Source organism: Nicotiana attenuata, unplaced genomic scaffold, assembly GCF_001879085.1.
Source record: "Nicotiana attenuata strain UT unplaced genomic scaffold, NIATTr2, whole genome shotgun sequence".
In the NCBI taxonomy this organism is placed as follows: Eukaryota; Viridiplantae; Streptophyta; class Magnoliopsida; order Solanales; family Solanaceae; genus Nicotiana; species Nicotiana attenuata.
In genome coordinates, this window is record NW_017671610.1 from 104,635 (window position 1) to 129,312 (window position 24,678).

Here is a 24,678-nt window from a genome sequence, read left to right on the forward strand (position 1 = left end):
GAATCCAAATATTCGCCCCATTAACCAAACCCGCCCAATTATTTGCCTGACCCATTACTTTCTCTTTTTCTTAATCTCTCCCCACCTTCTCATCATTCTCACTCCAACACCCCCCACCCCCACCCCCAACAAAAAAAAACCAGACGCAACAAATTCAAAGGTCCATACTTTTCCAATAAATCAAACAATCTAAAACCAACCCATCATCTTCCTCAAAAACCCCACCTCAAACTCCTCCTCTTCCGATCACAAATCCAAAAACCCAAAATCAAAGCAAAAATGATGCACATAACCTTTTACTGGTGTAACAAAGTGACCCTTTTGTTTGATTTTTGGAGAACTGATTCTTGGTCAAGCTATGCCCTCGCTTTACTCGCTTGTTTCATCGTCTCCGTTTTTTATCAGTATATGGAAGATCGCCATCAGCGATTCAAGATTCTCTCTTCAAAATCCAAGAAAAACTATCCTCCGTCGTCGTCCAACGTCACCGTGAATACCCCTCTTCTTTACTCTTTTCCGACTGTCGGTAGTGTGTGGAATTCGGCGAGATTTGCGACGGCGATTCTATTTGGGATTAATTCGGCGATTGGGTATATGCTTATGTTGGCTATTATGTCGTTTAACGGTGGCGTTTTTGTTGCCGTCGTTTTGGGTCTGTCGATCGGATATTTGCTTTTTAGGACCGGTAAAGAGGATGTTGTGGTCGTTGATAATCCATGTGCCTGTGCTTGAAATTTTCTGAATATTAATGTTACTTGTAATGAGTTTGGTTCTTGTTTTACCCATAGAAATTATATGGAAAAATGATAATGAAGATGTTTTTTTTGGAAGATGGCGCGGGTCAAATAGATGGCAGGTCAAACAAATGGGATGGGTATATTATACCCATATATATGAAGTGAAATTAGGAGCCACGTGGCCCAATAAAATGTTGGCAACGCATTAAAAGTGGGGCCCACGTCTGCTGCCGTTAAAAGGAGGGGTAATTTTAGGTATATAAATAACGTTGTGTGCTTTTTTGGACGAATAGATGGACGGAGGGTATTTGTAAACCATTTAGTGAACGATAGGGATAATTTTGACCCTTTTCCGAAAACACTATAATCCCGAGATAACTAATCTCGGGATTAATTATACCTCAATTTTCTCCCAACCAAACATGGGATAAACCCTTCTTAAATTTAATCCCGGGATTAATTATTCATTATCCCTCATACCAAACGAGCCCTTAGTATAAAAGTTATCCCTCGATTAGCTAATACCCCAAACCAAACATGGGATAAAGTTAAATCTCAAACCTTAACCCGAGATTATTATTCTTATCCCATGTACCAAACGACTCCTAAAGTATCATTAAGGGATAATAGTTCAGCTCTCCAAGTCTTGTAGCAAATCTGGGCTTCATACTTCCTTCTACAAAAACAGCTCCTTTATGATCAGTCTAGTAATCTCTCATGTTACTTCCTGTTAGTATACTGTATTTGTAAAATAATTCTGGAAATATAAATGAATATAAACAGAAATGAACATAAACAGAAATGACAGGAAACCAATTCGAGCCCACTGAATTCACAGTGTTTCCTTAAGGAATTTAATCCCCTCCTAGTACCCAAGGTTATGGATTATTTCCTCCCAGGATAGAACGAATTACACACTGGTGTAGTGGTACTGCAAACCCCAGTGGTTCAGTGAACACAAAGTTCGGAAGCAAATCACACTTACTTTTGCTTTGTTTGATGCTAAAAGTATGCAGAAGAAGGAGAAGAAACTCAGAAAATCGTAGTGAAATTCTGAGCGGAATAGTGTTGTATTTATAGCCAAAGTTGGGCTGAAATTTGAAGAGGTGCAACTCTTCAGAATGGCTATTTATGCAAAACGGCCACAACATAAATGCCATTACACAAATGGCCATTTACTCAACAATAAAGAGGGAAAAAAAGAGGGAAAATTGAAGAGGGTAGTTAATTTTCTGGTACCAAAACAGAAAAACGGATTGAATTTAATATTAATATTTAGTATTAATATTCTATTATTAAAACAAATATTTAATAATATTTATGTTAATATTTTATTATTGCCGAAGCCGAAGCCGAGCCGAGCCGAGCCGAGCGAGCGACGCCGACGACGCGAGGCTTGCCTTCTTCTCAACTCTTTAAGAGCTAGAAGAAGAGCAATTGCTTATATACCCATAAAAATCTCTTCCTCTTCCAATATGGGACAATGTCCATTTACCAAGGGGGGAACTTAAAATTTCACTCAAAAATTTCATTTCCCTCCTTTTCCCATTCAACCTCTTTTAAGTATTAAATATATTAATTAAATACATAAAAAACCCAACAATCCCCCATATGAATGGGGAATGGCTATATCATGGAAGTATGCATGAAAAACTATGTGATTCGCAAGTAAGGATTAATTGCATCTGGATAAGTAGGTTTTCCTTTAAACTTTCCGTAGTGAACTTATGTTGGATATACTCGATTAATCGGTAGATTTGATATCTTTGAACCGTCGAACTTTGGTGTATACCTAGACAACCACAAGTCACACAACCAACCCTTAACCGTCTTTGGTTCTCATTGTTGTGTTCGTTTCAGCCATGAACACCGCCTGGTTTCATAAGTGCGTAGAGAACTGGCCTTACGAAGTTCTCCTTGAAGCGGCTAACACTTCACACTTACATAGGTGATTCCTAAACGTGTCATCCCGTAGATACACTATTTGATATACCCTGTATCAAATTTAGAAATCATTAAAAATCCTTAATGCTTTATCCTTGGTACTGAACATTGTCTCATCATGAGAATGGACCAAAAGTTTATTTGACAATGTTGAACCATCATTAATGACTTTGTTTGATCTCCTTAAACCTAGATCTTGGGATCTCCAGTCTTCTAGGTAGAGTTACCGCCACTATGACTTGTTCTCGGCCACAGTCCCATTCCCCTTGATGATTTCTCAACAACCTCTCTAGTTAGGCCTTTTGTAAGTGGATCCGATACATTATCACTTGACCTTACATAGTCAATCGTGATAATTCCTCTAGAGAGTAATTGTCTAATGGTTTTATGTCTTCGTTGTATATGACGAGATATACCGTTATACATAACACTCCCAGCCCTTCCAATTGCCACTTGACTATCGCAATATATGCATATTGGTGCCAACGGTTTGGGCCAAAATGGAATATCTTCCAAGAAAATCTGGAGCCATTCAGCTTCTTCACCGGCTTTATCTAAGGCTATGAATTCAGCCTCCATTGTAGAGCGGGCAATACAAGTTTGTTTGGAAGACTTCCAAGATACCGCTCCTCCACCAATAGTGAATACATATCCACTTGTGGACTTGGAATCAGTTGATCCGGTGATCCAATTTGCATCACGGTATCCCTCAATGACCGCAGGATATTTACTGTAGTGCAAAGCAAAGTCCTGGGTATGTAGTAAATACCCCAAAACTCGTTTCATGGCCATCCAATGAGATTGACCTGGATTGCTCGTATATCGACTCAATTTACTTATAGCACAAGCTATATCTGGTCGTGTACAATTCATGATGTACATTAAGCAACCCAACACACGAGCATAATCAAATTGTGATATGCTTTGGCCTTTGTTCTTTGCTAATGCAAGATTCACGTTAATTGGAGTCTTTGCAACTTTAAAGCCCAAGTGCTTGAATTTTTCAAGTATTGTCTTAATATAATGAGATTGTGACAATGCCAGACCTTGAGAAGTCTTATGGATCTTAATTCCCAGAATTAAATCAGCAACTCCCAAGTCTTTCATATCAAACTTGCTAGTTAGCATACATTTAGTAGCATTTATGTTGGCAACGTCATTACTCATTATGAGCATATCATCCACATATAAGCAAACAAATGACTATGTGATTTGGAACATTTTTAATGTACAAACATTTATCACATTCATTTATCTTAAATCCATTTGACAACATTGTTTGGTCAAATTTCGCATGCCATTGTTTGGGTGCTTGTTTTAATCCGTAAAGGGACTTAACAAGTCTACAAACCTTCTTTTCTTTACCTGGAACCAAAAACCCTTCAGGTTGTTCCATGTAGATTTCTTCCTCCAACTCTCCATTTAAGAAGGCCGTCTTAACATCCATTTGATGAATTTCAAGACCATAAACTGCAGCTAACGCTACTAACGTTCGTATGGACGTAATTCTTGTAACTGGAGAGTATGTATCAAAATAGTCAAGACCTTCTCGTTGTCAATACCCTTTGACCACAAGTCTTGCCTTGTATTTGTCAATAGTGCCATCATCTTTCATTTTCCTCTTAAAGACCATTTAGAACCCAACGGTTTATTTCCAGGAGGAAGATCAACCAATTCCCATGTATGGTTGTTCAATATGGATTCTATTTCACTATTGACTGCCTCTTTCCATAACAATGATTCCGAAGAAGACATAGCTTCTTTAAATGTTTGAGGCTCATTTTCCAATAAGAAAGTCACAAAATCTGATCCAAATGAAGTAGACGTTCTTTGACGTTTACTACGTCTTGGATCCTCCTGGTTAAGTGTACTTTCTTTTGTTTCTTCCCGTGGTCGTTTAGATCCTTCACCAATTGACTCGCATTCCTTTTTATACGGATATATATTTTTAAAGAACTCAGCATTATCTGATTCTATAACCGTATTATTATGAATGTCGGGATTTTCTGATTTATGAACCAGAAATTGATATGCTTTACTATTAGTCGCATATCCTATGAAAACACAATCAACGGTTTTCGGTCCTATTTTTACCCTTTTGGGTTTAGGAACTTGCACTTTTGCACTTTAAAATAATTCAAGTTGGGCTTCCTTCCTTTCCATTTTTCATATGGAATGGATTGTGTTTTGCTATGGGGTATTCGATTTAGTATTCAGCTAGCCGTAAGAACGGCTTCCCCCCACAAGTTCTGTGGCAAACCACAACTTATCAATAATACGTTCATCATCTCCTTTAATGAACGATTCTTTCTTTCTGTAATCCCATTGGATTGGGGCGTGTAAGGGGCCGTTGTTTGATGAATAATTCCATATTCTAAACATATTTGTTCAAAAGGAGATTCATATTCATCACCCCTATCACTTCTTATCATTTTGATTTTCTTGTTAAGTTGCGTTTCAACTTCATTTTTGCATTGGTTGAATGTGTCTATTGCTTCATCTTTACTATTAAGTAAGTAAACATAGCAATATCGAGTACTATCGTCAATAAAAGTTATGAAATACTTCTTTCCACCGCGAGATGGTATTGACTTCATATCACAAATATCTGTGTGAATTAAGTCTAAAGGATTTGAATTCCTTTCAACTGACTTATAAGGATGTTTAACATACTTAGATTCCACACATACTTGACATTTTTATTTGTCACATTCAAACTTGGGCAATACTTCCAAATTAATCATTTTCCGTAAGGTTTTATAATTGACATGACCTAAACGTATATGCCATAATTCATTTGACTCAAGTAAGCAAGAAGAAGCTGAAATTTTATTATTATTTTCAACAACCATTACATTCAGCTTGAAAAGGCCCTCGATGAGGTAACCTTTTCCTACAAACATTTCGTTCTTACTTATCACAACCTTATCGGATACAAATACACATTTAAAATCATTCTTAACAAGAAGTCCAGTAGAGACTAAATTCTTCCTAATCTCGGGAACATGAAGGATGTTGTTCAAAGTCACCACTTTGCCAGAAGTCATTTTGAGAAATATCTTCCCACATCCTTCAATCTTGGCCTTTGAAGCATTTCCCATAGAAATCGTCTCATCGGGTCCAACAGGAGCATAAGTAGCAAAAGCTTCTCTAACAGCACAAACATGGCGAGTGGCTCCAGAATCAATCCACCACTCTTTAAGATTGCCCACCAAGTCGCATTCGGAAATCATGGCACATAAGTCATCAACATCATCATGTTTTTCAACCAATGTTTGCTTGATTCTTCTTCTTGTCTTTCTTCGGAGCACAACACTCCGTAGATTTGTGTCCGGTTTTTCCACAGTTGTAGTAGTTTCCACTGAACCGCTTCTTGCTTGGGTTGTATTTCGGTCCAGAAGCCTTCTTCCTCCTTTTTTTCTCTTCAACAATATTTGCTCCCATTATTGTTGAGTTCCCACGATCTCTCTATTCAGCAGCTTTGTTGTCCTCTTCGATTCTCAACCGAACAATGAGATCTTCAAGGGACATCTCCTTGCGTTTGTGTTTCAAGTAGTTTTTGAAGTCCTTCCACAAAGAAGGCAACTTCTCAATCATCGCTGCTACTTGGAATGCTTCATTGATGACAAGACCTTCAATGAAATTTCTGTTAGTAAAAATACTAAGATTACTACTTTTAACATCAATATTAAATTTGATTTATACCTTCAGCAAGGAGATCATGAATAATCACTTGCAATTCTTGGACTTGAGTAATAACAGACTTGCTATCTACCATTTTGTAGTCCAAAAACTTTGCAGCAACAAACTTTTTCAACCCGGCATCTTCGATTTTGTATTTCTTTTCAAGCGCAATGCACAGTTCCTTTGACGTTTCCACGCCACTGTAGACGTTATACAAAGCATTCTCCAGCCCGCTTAGAATATAATTCTTGCACAAAAAATCTGAATGCTTCCACGCCTCAATCACGAGAAAGCGTTCAGTTTCTGGAGTTTCATCGGATAGCACAGGAACATCTTCCTTGATGAACTTCTGGAGACTTAGAGTAGTCAAATAGAAGAACATCGTTCGGCTCGTTGAGGCATTGGCAGTCACCATTGGAACAACTTGGTTCACATTATCATTAGTCATTTCTGTAAAAGAATGACACAAACATTAAAATCACGTAGATTTTAATAGAGTACAAAACCAAAAAGGTTTTACTCTCCAGAAACAGTGAGTACAAATACAAAAAATACGTTAAATTCCTTAAGCCTGTTAGTATACTGTATTTGTAAAATAATTCTGGAAATATAAATGAATATAAACAGAAATGAACATAAACAAAAATGACAGAAAATCAATTCGAGCCCACTGACATGAAGTAGTAAACGTCATAAATACTTTTACAATGTCCATGACAGGTTGCCTTGGAGAGTAGAGTTGTAGAGTGACAAAAAGTAAACATGAAACAATCTGGAAATCAAAGTGATGCTGAAGTAAAAGGGTCACCAGGTTCTCAAATTTTACAAACAGAGTTAATTAGGAAAGCAGCATTTTAAGTACGTACTGGTTAGGATTGATAGAATTGGTGTGAATGATTCAGTAAAATAGACTCTTGTATGGAAAACTTGAGACTACAGAAGCTGCAGACAAAACAACCTCTTCTTCCTCCCTAATGAAGATATTAGTTGAGCTCAAAAGTTAATTACCACCTTGTTACAATTCGGGAGCATATCCTTCTACAATGATATGAAATGTTCAATTTTTCCCCCTTTAACAGAAGTATTAGGGAACAAAAGTTGAACAACTAAGCTGAAAATCTGAATTTGAAAATGTGACAAGGAGGATGTGCATAAGTACGATTAGTCAAAGAAAAACAACCCCAACACGCAAGCGCCCCACCCTGCTAATGTGGGGTCCAACCCATTGTTAAAACAAACAATAAAACAAGTGAAATAGGCATGTGCCTATAGATAGGTTAGCAGAGAGACTTGGAGCCAAAGGCTAAATTTGTGGAGGTATTTTCTCCTATAAAAGGAGAGCTCTTTCACTTCTTTCAACACACCAACAAAGAGAGAAAAAAGAGTGAAGCATCACAGATAGGGTATAAGAAAATAGTCTGTGAGGAAAATAGAGAGTGTGAACGATATTGTAATAACGTGGAAATATCAAAAGAGGGTTATCTCTTTTGAGTGTTGTAGTGGTCTTTGGAGTATTTTACTCGGGCCTACAAAGTGTAAAATCCCTTGCTATAGTGATATCAGTTGCTCCTCTCGGGGTGTGGTTTTTCCCCTTATTCAGAAGGGTTTTCCACGTAAAAATCTTGGTGTCGTTGTCACTCTTTTATTCTGGTTGATTACCGTATCTCAGTGCTACATTATTATTCCACTTTTATTACCGTGAATATTATTATTGTGGGAGATTTATTCCCAACAACCGGTATCAGAGCACAGGTTCTGCTCGTTCACAGAAATACTATTAACTATCGGTAGTACTATACTCGGCGAAAAATAAAAATGTCCGGAGTAAAGTACGAGGTAGCAAAATTCAACGGAGATAACGGGTTCTCAACATAACAAAGAAGGATGAGGGATTTGCTCATCCAACAAGGATTACACAAGGTACTAGATGCTGATGCCAAAAAGCCTGATACCATGAAAGCTGAGGATTGGACTGACTTGGATGAAAGGGCTGCTAGTGCAATCAGGTTGCACTTATCAGATGATGTGGTAAATAACATCATTGATGAAGGGCGTAATACATACGGAGACACCTAAAGTTGGCATGATCTTTCACTTAGACACTTAAACTATGCCTCTTTCCAATTAGACATGTTTCTTAGGCAATTCTCATACCAATTAGACACTTAAACTAGGCTCTAACCCATGACTTTTTTGGATAATATAACAAATCCCTGCAAATATCCTTACAAATAAACTTAACTTCATAACTAGATTTAGAGCACCTCCAAAACTGTTTTCTCCTTTCCATTTCTTATGCCAATTAGACCAGATATGCCTGGCATACATCCTAAATTCAGCATTGGGTAAAACTTCATTCAAAGCTGCAGCAAATCCCTACACAATAATTAATAAGCCAGCAAAAATGGTGTCTAATTGGTATGAGAATTGCCTAAGAAACGTGTCTAAGTGGTATGAGAATTGCCTAAGAAACGTGTCTAATTAGAAAGAGACCTAGTTTAAGTGTCTAAGTGAAAGATCGTGCCAACTTTAGGTGTCTCCGTATGTATTACGCCTTGATGAAGACACCGCACGTGGCATTTGGACAAGGTTGGAAAGCCTATACATGTCCAAAACGCTGACAAATAAACTGTACCTGAAGAAGCAGTTATACGCCCTACACATGGGTGAAGGTACGAATTTATTTGTCACGTTTAAATGTGTTTAACGGACTAATCACACAGCTCGCCAACCTTGGAGCGAAAATCGAGGAAGAAGATAAAGCGATCTTGCTATTGAACTCGTTGCCATCTTCGTACGATAATTTGGCAACAACCATCCTGCACGGTAAGACTACCATTGAGTTGACGGATGTCACATCGACTCTTATACTCAATGATAAGATGAGAAAGAAGCCTGAAAATCAAGGACAAACCCTCATCACAGAAGGTAGAGGTAGGAGTTACCAAAGGAGTTCAAGCAATTACGGTAGACCTGGAGCTCGTGGTAAGTCCAAGAACCGATCCAAGTTAAAAGCCAGAAATTGCTACAATTGCGATCAACCAGGTCACTTCAAAAGAGATTGCCCAAATCCAAGGAAGGGCAAAGGTGAAAGCAGTGGCCAGAAGAATGACGACAACACAACCGCCATGGTGCAAAATAATGATAATGTTGTCCTCTTTATAAATGAGGAAGAGGAATGCATGCACCTGTCAGGTCCCGAGTCGGAATGGGTGGTTGATACAGCAACATCTTACCATGCCACACCGGTAATAGATCTTTTTTGCAGATATGTAGCAGGTGATTTCGGCACGGTGAGAATGGGTAACACAAGTTACTCAAAGATTGCGGGGATTGGTGACATTTGTATCAAGACAAATGTCGGATGCACATTTGTTCTAAAGGATGTGCGGCATGTACCAGATTTGCGGATGAATTTGATCTCGGGAATTGCTTTAGACCGAGATGGGTACGAGAACTATTTTGCAAATCAAAAGTGGAGATCACCAAGGGATCATTGGTGATTGCAAAGGGGGTTGCTCATGGCACATTGTACAGGACAAATGCAGAAATATGCCAAGGTGAATTGAACGCGGCACAAGATGAGATTTCTGCAGATTTGTGGTACAAAAGAATGGGTCATATGAGCGAGAAGGGATTGCAGATTCTTGCCAAGAAATCACTCATTTCTTATGCCAAAGGTACAACGATAAAACCTTGTGACTACTGTTTATTTGGTAAGCAGCATAGAGTCTCATTTCAGACATCGTCTGAAAGAAAATTGAATATACTTGATTTAGTATATTTCGATGTTTGTGCTCCAATGGAAATTGAATCGATGGGCGGTAACAAATATTTTTTTACTTTTATTGATGATGTTTCACGAAAATTATGGGTTTATATTTTGAAAACCAAAGATCAGGTGTTTCAAGTTTTCCAGAAGTTTCATGCTCTAGTACAAAGGGAGACGGGTCGAAAGCTAAAGCGTCTCCGAAGTGATAATGGAGGTGAGTACACTTCAAGAGAATTTGAAGATTACTGTTCAAGTCACGGGATCAGACATGAAAAGACAGTTCCTGGAACCCCACAGCACAATGGCGTAGCCGAGAGGATGAACCGCACCATTGTTGAGAAAGTGAGAAGCATGCTCAGAATGGCTAAACTGCCTAAGTCATTCTGGGGTGAAGCAGTTCAGACAGCCTGTTACCTGATCAATAGGAGTCCATCAGTTCCGTTGGTGTTTGACATCCCAGAGAGAGTTTGGACCAACAAGGAGGTGTTCTACTCACATCTGAAGGTGTTCGGTTGTAGAGCTTTTGCACATGTATCAAAGGAGCAGAGAATAAAGCTGGATGATAAATTTGTTCCCTGCATATTCATTGGATATGGAGATGAAGAGTTCAGATACAAATTGTGGGATCCTGTAAAGAAGAAGGTCATCAGAAGCAGAGATGTAGTCTTCCGAGAAAGTGAAGTTGGAACTGCTGATGATATGTCAGAGAAGGCCAAGAATGGTATAATTCCTAACCTTGTTACTATTCCTTCTACTTCTAGCAATCCCACAAGTGCAGAAAGTAGGACCGACGAGGTTGCCGAGCAGGGGGAGAAACCTGGTGAGGTTATTGAGCAGGGGGAGCAATTTGATGAAAGTGTCGAGGAAGTGGAGCACCCCACTCAGGAAGAAGAACAACCTCAACCTCTGAGGAGATCAGAGAGGCCAAGGGTAGAGTCATGCAGGTACCCTTCCACAGAGTATGTCCTCATCAGTGATGAAGGAGAGCTAGAAAGTCTTAAGGAGGTGTTGTCCCATCCAAAAAAGAACCAGTGGATGAAAGCCATGCAAGAAGAGATGGAATCTCTACAGAAAAATGGCACGTACAAGCTGATTGAACTTCCAAAGGGTAAAAGACCACTCAAATGCAAATGGTTCTTTAAACTCAAGAAAGATGGAAATCGCAAGCTGGTCAGATACAAAGCTCGATTGGTGGTGAAAGGTTTCGAACAGAAGAAAGGTATTGATTTTGACGAAATTTTCTCACCTGTTGTCAAAATGACTTCTATTCGAACAATCTTGAGCTTAGCAACTAGCCTAGATCTTGAAGTGGAGCAGTTGGATGTGAAAACTGCATCTCTTCATGGAGATTTGGAAGAAGAGATTTATATGGAGCAGCCAGAAGGATTTGAAGTAGCTGGAATGAAACACATGGTGTGCAAATTGAACAAGAGTCTTTATGGGTTGAAGCAGGCACCAAGGCAGTGGTATATGAAGTTTGACTCATTCATGAAAACTCAAACATACATAAAGACCTATTCTGATCCATGTGTATACTTCAAACGATTTTCTGATAACAACTTTATTGTATTGTTGTTGTATGTGGATGACATGTTGATTGTAGGACAAGACAAGGAGCTGATTGCAAAGTTGAAGAAAGATTTGTCCAAGTCATTTGACATGAAGGACTTGGGCCCAGCATAACAAATTTTCGGGATGAAGATAGTTCGAGAGCGAACAAGCAGAAAGTTGTGGCTATCTCAGGAGAAGTACATTGAACGTGTACTGGAACGCTTCAACATGAAAAATGCTAAACCAGTCAGCACACCTCTTGCTGGTCATATGAAGTTGAGCAAGAAAATGTGTCCTACAACAGTGGAGGAGAAAGGGAACATGGCTAGAGTTCCTTATTCTTCAGCAGTTGGAAGCTTGATGTATGCAATGGTATGCACCATACCAGATATTGCTCATGCCGTTGGTGTTGTTAGCAGGTTCCTTGAAAATCCCGGAAAAGAACATTGGGAAGCAGTCAAGTGGATACTCAGGTACCTAAGAGGTACCGCAGGAGATTGCTTGTGTTTTGGAGGATATGATCCAATCTTGAAGGGCTACACGGATTCTGATATAGCAGGTGATCTTGATAATCGTAAATCTACTACTGGATACATGTTCACTTTTTCAGGGGGAGCCATATCCTGGCAGTCGAAGTTGCAGAAGTGTGTCGCACTCTCTACAACTAAAACAGAGTATATTGCCGCTACTGAAGCTGGCAAGGAGATGGTATGGCTAAAACGGTTTCTTCAAGAACTTGGATTGCACCAGAAGGAATATACAGTCTATTGTGACAGTCAAAGTGCAATAGACTTGAGAAAAAACACCATATATCATACAAGGACGAAGCATATCGACGTGAGAGATCACTGGATTCGAGAAAAGATAGAGGATGGATCTATACAGGTCAAGAAGATCCATACAAGTGAGAATCCTTCGGATATGCTGACCAAGGTGGTACCAAGAGACAAGTTCGAGCTATGCAACGAACTTGTCGGCATGCACTCAAACTAGCAAACCCAGTGTTACCTCCTTCCGGTGAATAGGTCTGGAGGGGAAGATTGTGGGGTCCAACCCATTGTTAAAACAAACAATAAAACAAGTGAAATAGGCATGTGCCTATAGATAGGTTAGCAGAGAGACTTGGAGCCAAAGGCTAAATTTGTGGAAGAGAATTAACAATTCTCCTGTAGCATTCTTGGAGGCTACGTATTTTCTCCTATAAAAGGAGAGCTCTTTCACTTCTTTCAACACACCAACAAAGAGAGAAAAAAAGAGTGAGGCATCACAGACAGGGTATAAGAAAATAGTTTGTGAGGAAAATAGAGAGTGTGGCGATATTGTAGTGAGGTGAAAATATCAAAAAAGGGTTATCTTTGAGTGTTGTAGTGGTCTTTGAAGTATTTTACTCGGGTCTACAAAGTGTAAAATTCCTTGCTATAGTGATATCAGTTGCTCCTCTCAGGGTCGTGATTTTTCCCCTTATTTAGAAGGGTTTTCCACGTAAAAATCTTGGTGTCGTCACTCTTTTATTCTGGTTGATTACCGTATCTCAGTGCTACGTTATTATTCCGCTTTTATTGCCGTGAATATTATTACTGTGGGAGATTTATTCCCTAACAACTAATACAATAACATGTTTTATTTCCACTCTTTTGGATTTGACAACATAGCATCTACTAGTGAAACTGAGGAAAAAAGAAGAAGCTAAACATTGATGGTAGTTTGTTTTGCGAGGTATATTGGTTTAAAACAGATTGTATAATCACACGATGACTGATATTCATTTTTGTTAGTGAAACTCACAATGAATCCTAACCAGCTTTTTCTATGGATCCAGTCTACTTCATGATCAAAAAGACTAGAGAACTAAATGGAGAAAGACCAAATCTTGAATAAAAAATAATCTGTTGGTGAGTTGTTAAGTCAGCAGAAGCAACAACCTTGAAACCATCCCGCGGAACAGAAGATGCTGGAGAAGGTTGCCAAGAAAGTTGATTTCCTTGCCAATCAGTTATAATTCCACCAGCACCTTCCACTATAGGAACTAACCTAAGAAGACCATAGGGCTCAACAGCAGAATCAACGATGACTTGCAACATACCAGCAGCCAATTCAGAGTAAGCAATGCAGTTGCCGTTAAAGAAAGTTTCTCCAACCTTGTACGCGAGCCTATTATAGGCATATTTGGCATCTTCATTGTAATCAGGATCATTAATATCAGTATATGCTTGTTCGAGGTGCTCACAAGCTCGTGTCCTCACAACAACCCCGTTCCTAGTAGTCTTGCCCCTCCTCCCAATGGTTTTGATCTGTGCAACAGGATTATTGATGCATCCAATGACGGATTTACCATTGTGAACTACAGCTATCGAAGTGCCAAAAGTAGGCAAGAGTCCATCCGTCACACCATTAACAGGATCCAAAACCCAAACAAACTCGGGAATTGTTGGTCCACTGCAATTGTTCCATCCAGTTTGTTTCCCATAAACAGTGTGGCTGGGTAAATTGTTTAGGATAAGTGAAATCATAGCCTTCTCTGCCTCAGCCGCGACGCTCGTCCATGATAGAACGTTAGCATTGGAGACATTGTAGACATTGCCCCGAGCCAAATAATGCTTCAGGATAATTTCTCCTGCAGCATCAACAGTCTTGCTGGCAATGTCAGCAAGACGATCGAGTTCAGTGTCATTAAGGAGCAAAGTTTCTTCCTTGTTGGACATTATTAACATGTTGCTTTGTTTATCTACCAGAGAATAGACATAAATATATTAGGCTAATTGATACACTAGAAGTAAAGACTAATATCAGATCAAAGTAGAACTAACTTGATTAAAAGGAAACAAACGTCCGTCAAATTAGGGCTTGAGGTGACGTGATCCGTAGTACAAAACAGAGAGAATTGGTAGAGTTCACAATACGTACGTACCAGTGCGGCAAAAAAGTATTGATTGGATCACCGGTGGTCGGAGGAATTGAAAATCGCTGGCAAAGAGAAAGGTATGTGTATATTTGTAGCTGGCGCTTTTATGTATATATTGCGAGAGGAGTAGTCGACGAAATCTTCAGAGGTACCAAAGCGAAATGAAGGGAGAGAGAGTAGGGGAAGTACCGTGAGAAAATAAGGGGAGAAATTATTATGTAAAGGCGAAAATATGCAACCTTTTGGACAACTATTGAAATATGTATTTTTTTTATCCTTAATATTAATTATTTTTTGAAAATAGAGATAACATATAAATAAAATAAATATTCAGTAGAAAGGAATTATATATTAAGACATAAATAAAGGTAAAATAGTCCAATCCTCTTTCTAATTAATGTTTCTTAAAAGAGAAATATGATAGATAATTTGAGACGAAGAGAGTATTAATCTGTTTTTGAATTCCAAAACTATTTTTGACTTATTTCATGCATCGGAATTGGAAATTCTTATTGTCTTCACGATAGAAATCATTACTTGTGACTCCTAGATTTTTTTCAAAGAAAATAATCGTGATGTCCAATTCAATCTAGGCGAGGATACCCGTTGCTCCATTCGTTCTAATTTATATGACAGTTTTTTTATTTTACTAAGTTCAAAAAAATAATATATTTTATATTTAGCAATAATTTAACTTTAAAATTTTCTTACTACCCTTAATAAAATAATTATTTGCCACATAAATTTATATGGTTGCTTTAGACCATAACTTTTTAAAAAATAATTTTCTCTTAAATTCCGTACCGAATTAAATACCTTCGTATCAATTAAGACGGAAGGAGTATTAGATTATGTAATGGATAACTCTGCCAACACTTGGACATATTTCTAAATCATCATTCATTTGCTCTTTTTTTTTTTTTTGGTTTCTCGCCCGGTGTCCGGTACCCGCATTGAAGCCGACTATATTCGGATTCACGCCGCGTAGGGCCCCTTTCGGGGGGAAGCGCTCCCTACCAAGGATTTTCCATACCCAAGACTCGAACCCGAGACCTCTGATTAAGGGAAGAACAGTCTCATCCATTGCACCACATCCTTTGGTGGTATTCATTTGCTCTTCACTAGTTCTAGGAAATTATATTTGTAAAGATTTATTAATGAAATCATTTTTTCTTTTTATGTTTGTCTTGTAATTGCAGTTTAATTTTCCATACTTAAAATTTATTTGCAACTTATTATTTAAACAATTTAAAATTTAACTTTATGTAGAAAGTCCTTTACAACTACGCTATATCAATTTTTATCCTTTTTTTTTCAAACAGGAAAGAGAAACAACTTAATTTGGAATTAATGACCTAGTTATTCTTTGGCAAGGCATTTTTAGGAGTAACCATAAAATGCGGTGTAGTATATGGGGCTGCTCTTTTTTTAACCAGAGGTCTCGGATTCTAGCTCTGATTATGGAAAAATATTTGATAGAGAGCGGTCCCCCGAATGAGGCGGGTGTCAATGGTTCGGTTCGGCCGGTTATTTTATAAAATATATACCGTACCAAATTTTCAGTTATTCTATTATGTATAGCCAAATTAGACTTTTCGAAACCGTCCCAATCATGCCGGTTTCTCTTCGGTATCGGTGCGATTTAATTTTCGGTATTTTTTTTAAATATCATGTGAAAGTTACTAGTAGAAGTAAAATGCAATAACATACGTACTTTTATATGACTTAGCAAATCTCTCTCTATATATGTTTACTGTTTAAATGGTGATGAATTAAGAAAACATGAAAGATGGATATAGTATAGATCCATCAACTGTTCTACAACAGCGTAAAAGAAACTAAGCAAAGACAAAGAAAATATAAATCACACGAGTGAAAAGATATTAATCAAGTTGTGGCTCAAGCATAAAGTCTATGAAAGATTAAATATTCAAAAAAATAAATATAAATCATACGAAAAGAAACATATTCAATACATTATAGTTTGCTATTCATAATCGCTATAGTACTTTGTGTCTTGCTAAAAATATGCTGGATTCAAAATAGGTTTGAGAATTAGGATTATGAGTTTAATTATTTGTTGGCTTGTAACCGTTTTCATAATTCCAAGGCCCAAGAAAAATTTTAGTGCTTTATTATTTTTAACTTAATATACAAATATATTTTTCACATGTAAATTTACTAGGTACGGTTCAATATTTTTTCGGTTTATTTTCATAAAATAAAAAACTAACTTAATTATCAGTACGATTATAGATTTATATAGAACCTACGATTTTATTAAAAGAAACATAAAAATCAGTTCGATACGGTCCGTTTCGATTTGTTTAATAGATTTTTAAATATTCATTGACACCCCTATAAGGCCCTACTCGGAGCAAATCAGAATATAAAAAAAGAGAGGCATTTTTAGGAGTATCTTCTATTTTTGTAGAAAAGAGGAAAGCGGGTTCTTGTGTTCTTATTTTCTTTTTTGTTCCCTTTTCGCTGCAATTTCCTTAATCCTTTTTGGGCACGTTGAGACGGTTTACAACTCCTACTTTCCAAAAAGACAGGCAAAGGGAGACGACAAAAAAGACCATGAACTCAACACACAAATACATTATAAAATAAAAATTCAAAAACCCTTTGAACTTTGAAGAAAAAACCCAGTACATAGATCCCCTTTTCCATTTCTCTTTGTAAAACAGAAAGAAAGAAAGATTCTATTTTTATCATGAAAATCACTGTTTTACGATTAGGGGTTGTTTTATTTTTGATTTTTATGTTATGTGATTGTTTTATTGGAGCTTCATGTAAATCTGAAGAAGCATATGTGACCCTTTTATATGGAGATGAATTCTTGCTTGGGGTTAGGGTTCTTGGAAAGTCAATTAGGGATACTGGATCCACTAAAGATATGGTTGTTTTGGTCTCTGATGGTGTTTCTCAATATGCTAAGGAGCTCCTCTTGGTATGTATATCATGTACTTTGTTTGAATTCACCTCCTTTTTTTTTACCCTTTTATGTGCTTGCTTATTGAGAAAATAACTCAGTATTTCACTAATACTACAACAAACAACTAGGATTTAAGTTGTATATACTGACACAGCTAAGTGTAAATTTTAACTGTGATAGCACCTTAGTTACCGTTTTTACCTGATTACTAATTAATGTTTATCAAGAGATTTAACTGATTGTGTAGACAGTTTTTACATTGTCATTGTATATTACTTAAATTCCAGCAGCATATACCCCTTGTTCCCTGACATTGTTGGAGTCGACTATATGAATGATCTCAATCTGCTTCATTTGGAGCCGTTTCGGATGCTAAATTATGAGTATAACTCAATGTAGAATTTGAATTTACATCATTTGGGTAGTCTTTTTAAAGCTTGTTATTCACTAGTACTACAATAACAAGGATTTAAGTTATATATACTGACACAACAAAGAGTTAATTTTAACTGTAGTAGCATGTTAGTTACCATTTTTACCTGATTATAATATTTATCAAGAGATTTAACTGATTGTGTATATATTTTTTACAATGTCAATGTATAGAACTTAAGTTCCAGCAATGATGATGCTCAATCCCAAACTAGCTGGAGTGGAGTATGTGAATGATCTCAATCTGCTTCATTTGGAGCCGTTTCGGACACTCAAATTATAAGAATAACTCAATGCAGAACTAAAGTTACTTCCTTTGGGTAGTTTTTTGAAAGCTTGAGCTGGGAAATGTCAACTTAGTTGTTATTGTTCTATGGCCAACAAAATCCAATTTTCATGTGCTTGCTTATTAAGAATAACTAAGTTTCCTCTCTAAGAGGAGGCTCAATGGTTGAGCCATAAGAGAAAGCTTGCTGTTTCTGGGTTCTAATCCCCTGTACAATACTTCACCGGCCCATCTACCTAGCTTTGGGGTGCGAGTTTACCCGTCACTTGCATTTTTGGGCTGTACAGGATTGCCTTGTGGATTAGTGAAGGTGTACGCATGCTGACTCGAAAGCATAAATTATTGGAAAAAGAAACTCAATATAGAAAAGAAATTCACATCCTCATGGGTATTTCCTAGAAGTGTGAATTGCTGAATATAAAGTGATTTGCTTTATTGGTGATGTAGAGCCAATAAAAGAGTGAATACTAAAATCATTCTCAAAAATCTAAATCGTGTGCTGGCTCAATCATTAGAAGTAGTAAATTGAGTCTATCTTGAAGATATATTCTAATGTGACATACAAATTCAATTACTATTTTTTCTGTTTTGCAGCTAAATTACTTTCCAGTCAGTAAAAGCAAATTGTTAAAAATGGTGCCTATGAATTGTGATTTAGTTAGCCTGGATGAAGTCCTATAACAGTCTTATTGTAGCTGTTATTCTTTATTGAGCTTGCATTAACAGGTCCTGATCATAGTTATTTTAGTTCTTTAGCATTTAAGTATAAATGTAATCGTCAATTTTTTTTTTTTTTGCTAAGCTATTTCTAGGTGGTACTTAACTTTCCTATTAAAACGGTTGTTTTCTTTCTTGCAGGCAGATGGTTGGATTGTGGAGAAAATTAGTTTACTGGCAAACCCAAACCAAGTGAGGCCGAAGAGGTTTTGGGGCGTCTACACAAAGCTAAAAGTATTCAACATGACCAGTTACAAGAAAGGTAATTCGATGCATCAAAACTTCAACCTTTACTTCTGATGTCATTTCGTCAACCTGTTTAACTGATATAGCTGCAAGTATATCGAGTATAACCTAGTATGCATGTAATTGTACTAAGAGTAAAAAACTTAGGTGAATATATATTTGATTCTAAAGAGAAAGGGAAACAGGTTGCGCTTTCATAAATCCTTATTTTAGATGAGAGTCGGCTTGAGCAATTAAATCCACCAAGTTAAGGCTTTAGGCTTGGTACAACTAGGTCATCTCTTTTATACAAGTTAAAGGGAAAAAGGGGCGATGGGTGTGGGGAAGGTAGGGAGGTCTAGCTTGTTTCATTACTTGAATATATATATATATATATATATATATATATATATATATATATATATATATATGTGTGTGTGTGTGTGTGTGTGTGTGTGTGTGTGTGTGTGTGTGTGTGCGTGCGTGCGTGTGTGTTATGTCATGCAAAATGCATATGGCTTTCTGAATTGTAGGCCGTAATCTTGCTATTTCTCCCTTGTTTTGCCAGTGGTGTATCTTGACGCCGATACCATTGTTGTTAAAAGCATTGACGATCTGTTTAAATGCGGGAAGTTCTGTGCAAATCTAAAACATTCTGAGAGATTGAATTCTGGAGTCATGGTGATTGAGCCATCAGAAAAGGTTTTTAATGATATGATGAGCAAGGTGACCACTTTGCCTTCTTACACCGGAGGTATGGTTTAGCTATGTACTGTTTCGGTTTTAAGGTTGTATGTTGTCTTTGCATCTTTGTATGGAAAGATTTTGATTATCTTTTATCATCTAAAAATTTCTGCGAGATACTTTTTATAATTTGTTACACAGAATTTTTCTTTGGTTTTTTGTTTTGACATTGAATGTTGATTCTCTTGGTGCATTCTGTTGCTAACAGGTGATCAAGGTTTTCTCAACTCCTACTATGTTGGGTTTGCTAATGCTCATGTTTACGAGCCAAATTTGCCTTCAGATGTCTTAAATTCTAGAAAGGTTCCTGAAATGGAGAGACTTTCTACTCTTTACAATGCAGATGTTGGCCTCTACATGCTTGCTAACAAGGTATGTTTTAGGTTCAAGAGACTGCTTTTCTTTGAGTATGCTTTTAGTTGGGTGGGTGTGGGATTTTTAGGCCTTAGCTTTTGATCAACATCTGGTCAAAATACAATTGTTAGAAACTCTTGGGGGAAGGATTAATTTGTTAGATCTAGAAAAAAGAAGAAAAGGTTGACATTCATGGAATTGGAATATGCCGCAGTAGTATTGCAATGTTGCAAACCTTAGCGGGAAACTTCAGTTTTCCAATTTATATTATTCAGTGGGCTTTGTTGTATCTTTTTCTTTTTAATAATGGTGGTGTTCGGGCCAGCATGCACGTACCTCGACTATTCCACTAGATACGTGCTACCTCCCACCATTACATGTACCACGTATTGTTATGATATGTGGGCTTTGTCAGTGGCGCATCCAGGATTTAAAGTTTATGGGTTCCTACAACGTCAAGTTGACATACAATAATACATTTATAGATATTTAGTAGATTTCTTAATATATATACATAGTCTGGGCAAAAGCTACTGGGTTCATGTGAAGTGTGAACTCATCTGTGACACTATAGATCCGCCCTCGGGCTTTGTTGTCTTCTGCAGGCAATTTATCTTGAAGCAGCTATCTTATGGATGTTCAAGTCCAATTTGTGTCAAGCTATTCAAAGATGATTATGGGGTTATGTACAATCTGATTGATTCATATCACCATATTTTATGTGTAGAATAATCTTTCCATGGAAAGAGAAATTTTGGAGAAAGCTACAGCCATTTAGGAAAAAGTGCTTCTAAATGTGCATTGTAGTATTAATAGAAGGTAATCAATGAATATATCTTGGATGGCCAAAGACAAAGGAGGAAAAGACTAATGGTAAGTACCCTCCACGTTCAACCATAAAGTTGGGGATTCGAGTTCCCAGTGGAGCAAAGTGGAAAACGATCATTTTTTGACTCCTGGTTTCTTTAAGGGGGAGTGGACTCCTTGGTTTTTTCTTCCCGCGGATTGGGGAGGGGGGTTACCATGTCCCAAAGAAAAAAAAAAATGTCTTGGATAGCAGAAAGCTTTTTCCTGCTGAAATAAAATGAGAAGGTTTTATATCTTAGATGAACTATAGTCAATTTTTGTTTGCAGTAGGTTTTCTGGAAGAAACTTATTTTACTGCAAATGCTTGAAACTTTTAAGCAACAGAATTACAGAAGTGCATTAATGTTGCCGTCTTCCTTCTTCTGACCTTTATTTTCCCTAATTAACCTATCTGCAGTGGATGGTGGATGAAAAGGAACTCCGAGTTATTCATTACACACTTGGCCCGCTTAAACCGTGGGATTGGTGGACTTCTTGGCTGTTAAAACCTGTTGATGTGTGGCAGGTATTCTTCTTCTTCTTCGCACTTCCCCAGCTGTTGCAAATGTACTTTGCGTTCTCCAAATATGGTTGTCTTTTTCCTGCATTTGCTGTATATTACTTTGATGGTTCGAGAAGGTTTTTCCTGAAGCAGATTGTGTGACTTTCTTATGTTCGCCCGTGCTGCAGAATGTGAGGGTACAACTTCAAGAATCTCTACCTGGAACTGGTGGGGGCAAAAATTCCAGAGATGAACTTCTTGTCAAATTTCTTTATTTGCTTCCGTTAGTTCTGATAGCATTTTCTTACTATCGGTCTTTCCTACAGGTTAGTGTTGTCAAAAATAGTTTTTACTTAAACACTAGTCAATTGTTTGAATATAATTCTAAAAGATTGCTTCTGCAGACACAATCACTATGGCTTCATATCCGACAACTGTACTACAAGGTCAGAGGAGGTGTCCTAGCTTACGCCTCTGTTCCGCCAGCTTCCATCAGCTCCAACCAGCCGGTACCTAACCTCTTCTTCTTCCCGTCAGTTGTTGAGTCGTCAACATCCTAATTAAGTTCTGCTCCTTACTTTTCACTAGTCTCTATGGGATTGGAAAATATAAATTGCTATCCTACAATGCAGGGTGGCCTTAAATTATTACTTTCATAGTTGACATCTTTTGGCTGCACAATTGTTGACCAGATTCTACCATAATATTTTTACTCACTTTTTGATAAGCTTATGTTGCTTTTCTCACTTAAAATGATAAACAGTCCCAAATGGTATGCAGGTGAAGGTGCCTGCTTTTCTGGGTGCGATATCTGTCTGTTGCTGTTTTGCTGCTGCGCTGGTGTCCCTTGGCCTTCCACTTCTAATCATTCCACGCCAAGTAATGCCATGGACCGGTCTCCTCTTAATGTATGAGTGGACATTTACACTTTTCTTCCTCTTGTTTGGAAGTTATTTGCACTTAGTGTATCAGTGGGGAAGGGTTGCGGCAAATCAATCTGGACTTCCTGTATCTTTGGATTATGAACCTGGAAAAGGTTGGTTCACTTAACGAGATCATTGAATTTTATTTTACCAGCTTTATCGGTGCATTGCCTCATTGTTGTGGCTTTTCCAATACCAACCAGGGTGGCTGTTCAGTAAGTCCTACCCCTAATAGAAAGGATAAATTGCTTGCACTTTGTTGCTTTGTAGGTCATCAGCGGCAGCAATCATGTTGTGACATTGCGGCGTGGTACTATGGGTTAGGAATGGCATTTCTTGCCATTGCGGCCCCTGCGTTGCCTGGCATTTTTGGAGTCACTTCTTTGTTTTTAAGGTACTTTCAACAGGATTTCTGCATTTCAGTCAATTTTGTGTCATTTGGTTGTTGTCTAATAATAATTGTATACATTCAGGCTGCATTTGATGGCACTTGGTGTTTACTTGCCTTGTGGTTTTGGTTTCAATAAAAAGCTGAATCTTTTAATTATGCGTAAGTGTGAAGTTATAAGCTTGATATGAATTTAGAACATGCAATGTGCTGAAGTTTATTGCGACTTGATAATTTTAATGGACATCTAATCACATCTTTAACTAGAAGGAAAAAATACATTGAGATGATTCTTATGAGGAAGTCCCTTGGTTTAGAAGACACTAAGGGTCGTTTGGTTCAGTTATGGGATATCCTATGGGATTTATAATTCTGGGATATCCGATGAGATTATCTATCCCACCTCTCCTATCTGGGATAAGCTAATACGACCATTTTGGTATAATATTTGTACCGGTATTAGCTAATACCCAACATGGGATAACTATGATCCCTAATTTAGACTGGGATTAATATTCTTACCCCGGTAACCAAAAAGTAAATTAAGGCTTTTAGGGTGAATCAGAATTTCAAATTGGTCGTTGTAAAGGCCAATAAGCCTAAAAGATGCTTTAGCAATCATTCATGTTAGACTACATAGTCTAATAATGTCGAAGCTTCAACAACATTGCTCGGGTGTTATGTAAGCCATCTTTTATCACCATGTAGCATTGTGTTTTTTGGTCTATTCTTAAATTCCTTGATTTATTCTCCATTAGCTGTTTAAACTACAGTCAAACATATCTATAACAGTCTCATGTGTTCCGATACTTTTTGGCTGCTATAGTGAAGTGCTGTTATAGAGTGTAAAAATCAGTTCTAGAAAATCGATTTTTATAGTGCATGGCTGTTATATAAAGATGTTGTTATAGAGAGATCTGTCTGGTGTTTTAACTTTTCGGTGCATGTTTTCTCTGTAGTTTCATCTCTCAAGGTAGATTTTCTTGTTAATGCAGTTTGCTTCTCTAGGAGTCCAATTTCCTGCGCTCTCTTTTGTTTTCTTTTCTGCTTTTACCGAGACCTCTTCTTGGTATTAGGCACTAGAAAATCTTTAACGCCGTGGATAGTCAAATAATACCTGTATATGCTTTTTTACGCAGGTTAGGTTTGATGGTGGTCGGTGGTCTTATTTTGGCATCCTTCATGACATATGCTTCCGAGCATCTATCGATTAGATCATTCGTTAGAGGCTATGAAGAAAAGAACACACCAAAGAATAGGAGTGTATGTTTCTTATGCTGATCATTTCAATTTTTTAGTTTCAGCTAACTACAGGCAACCATCTTCTTCATCTCATTTGTAACTTGTTTTGACATATTCTTCCCAGTGAGATCATATGTAGAAAAATATGCTGGGAATTTTTGGCTTCTAATATACTTCAGGTGTATTTCATTGTAAGGTTAAAGCTCAATGCTGTCTGTATATGCTTCTTAAATTTTGATTGATTACAATATACTATCTTGAATGGGATCCTTGGCGTAACTGGTAAAGTTGCTGCCATGTGAACAGGAGGTCACGGGTTCAAGCCGTGGACATAACGTCTTGCAGAAATGCAGGGTAAGGCTGCGTACAATAGATTCTTGTAGTCCGGCCCTTCCCCGAACCCCGCACATGGCGGGAGCTTAGTGCACTGGGCTGCCCTTTTAGATTACAATATACTATCTTATGCATTATTGATGCTAATTTAAAGAGAA

General features: G+C 37.6%; 3 protein-coding genes across 3 annotated transcripts; 2 read left to right on the forward strand and 1 right to left on the reverse strand.

The window, feature by feature from the left end:
• The first annotated feature begins 279 nt into the window (after positions 1-279).
• On the forward strand, positions 280-738 carry LOC109209280 (copper transporter 5.1-like). Its single transcript, XM_019372523.1, has one exon. The coding sequence runs from the start codon at positions 280-282 to the stop codon at positions 730-732; it is 453 nt and encodes a 150-aa protein (XP_019228068.1). The 3' UTR covers positions 733-738.
• A 12,770-nt stretch (positions 739-13,508) lies between these two features.
• Positions 13,509-14,390, reverse strand: LOC109209275 (bifunctional phosphatase IMPL2, chloroplastic-like). Its single transcript, XM_019372518.1, has one exon. The coding sequence runs from the start codon at positions 14,388-14,390 to the stop codon at positions 13,509-13,511; it is 882 nt and encodes a 293-aa protein (XP_019228063.1).
• Positions 14,391-17,077: 2,687 nt separating this feature from the next.
• On the forward strand, positions 17,078-24,454 carry LOC109209267 (inositol phosphorylceramide glucuronosyltransferase 1-like). The gene is made up of 10 exons (XM_019372511.1): positions 17,078-17,543; positions 19,105-19,225; positions 19,757-19,942; positions 20,141-20,304; positions 21,551-21,658; positions 21,823-21,960; positions 22,039-22,143; positions 22,415-22,670; positions 22,828-22,951; positions 24,085-24,454. The coding sequence occupies exons 1-10, from the start codon at positions 17,307-17,309 to the stop codon at positions 24,224-24,226; spliced, it is 1,581 nt and encodes a 526-aa protein (XP_019228056.1). The 5' UTR covers positions 17,078-17,306; the 3' UTR covers positions 24,227-24,454.
• The last annotated feature ends 224 nt before the right edge of the window (positions 24,455-24,678 follow it).

What these genes read in the sequence shown, in the direction of transcription:
- LOC109209267 (XM_019372511.1), top strand. Translation starts at nt 17,307, where the DNA reads ATGAAAATCACTGTTTTACGATTAGGGGTTGTTTTATTTTTGATTTTT. An exon ending in TCTACATGCTTGCTAACAAG is followed by an intron (nt 20,305 to 21,550) that starts GTATGTTTTAGG and finishes ACCTATCTGCAG; the next exon opens with TGGATGGTGGATGAAAAGGA. An exon ending in AACCTGTTGATGTGTGGCAG is followed by an intron (nt 21,659 to 21,822) that starts GTATTCTTCTTC and finishes CCCGTGCTGCAG; the next exon opens with AATGTGAGGGTACAACTTCA.
- LOC109209275 (XM_019372518.1), bottom strand. Translation starts at nt 14,390, where the DNA reads ATGTCCAACAAGGAAGAAACTTTGCTCCTTAATGACACTGAACTCGAT.
- LOC109209280 (XM_019372523.1), top strand. Translation starts at nt 280, where the DNA reads ATGATGCACATAACCTTTTACTGGTGTAACAAAGTGACCCTTTTGTTT.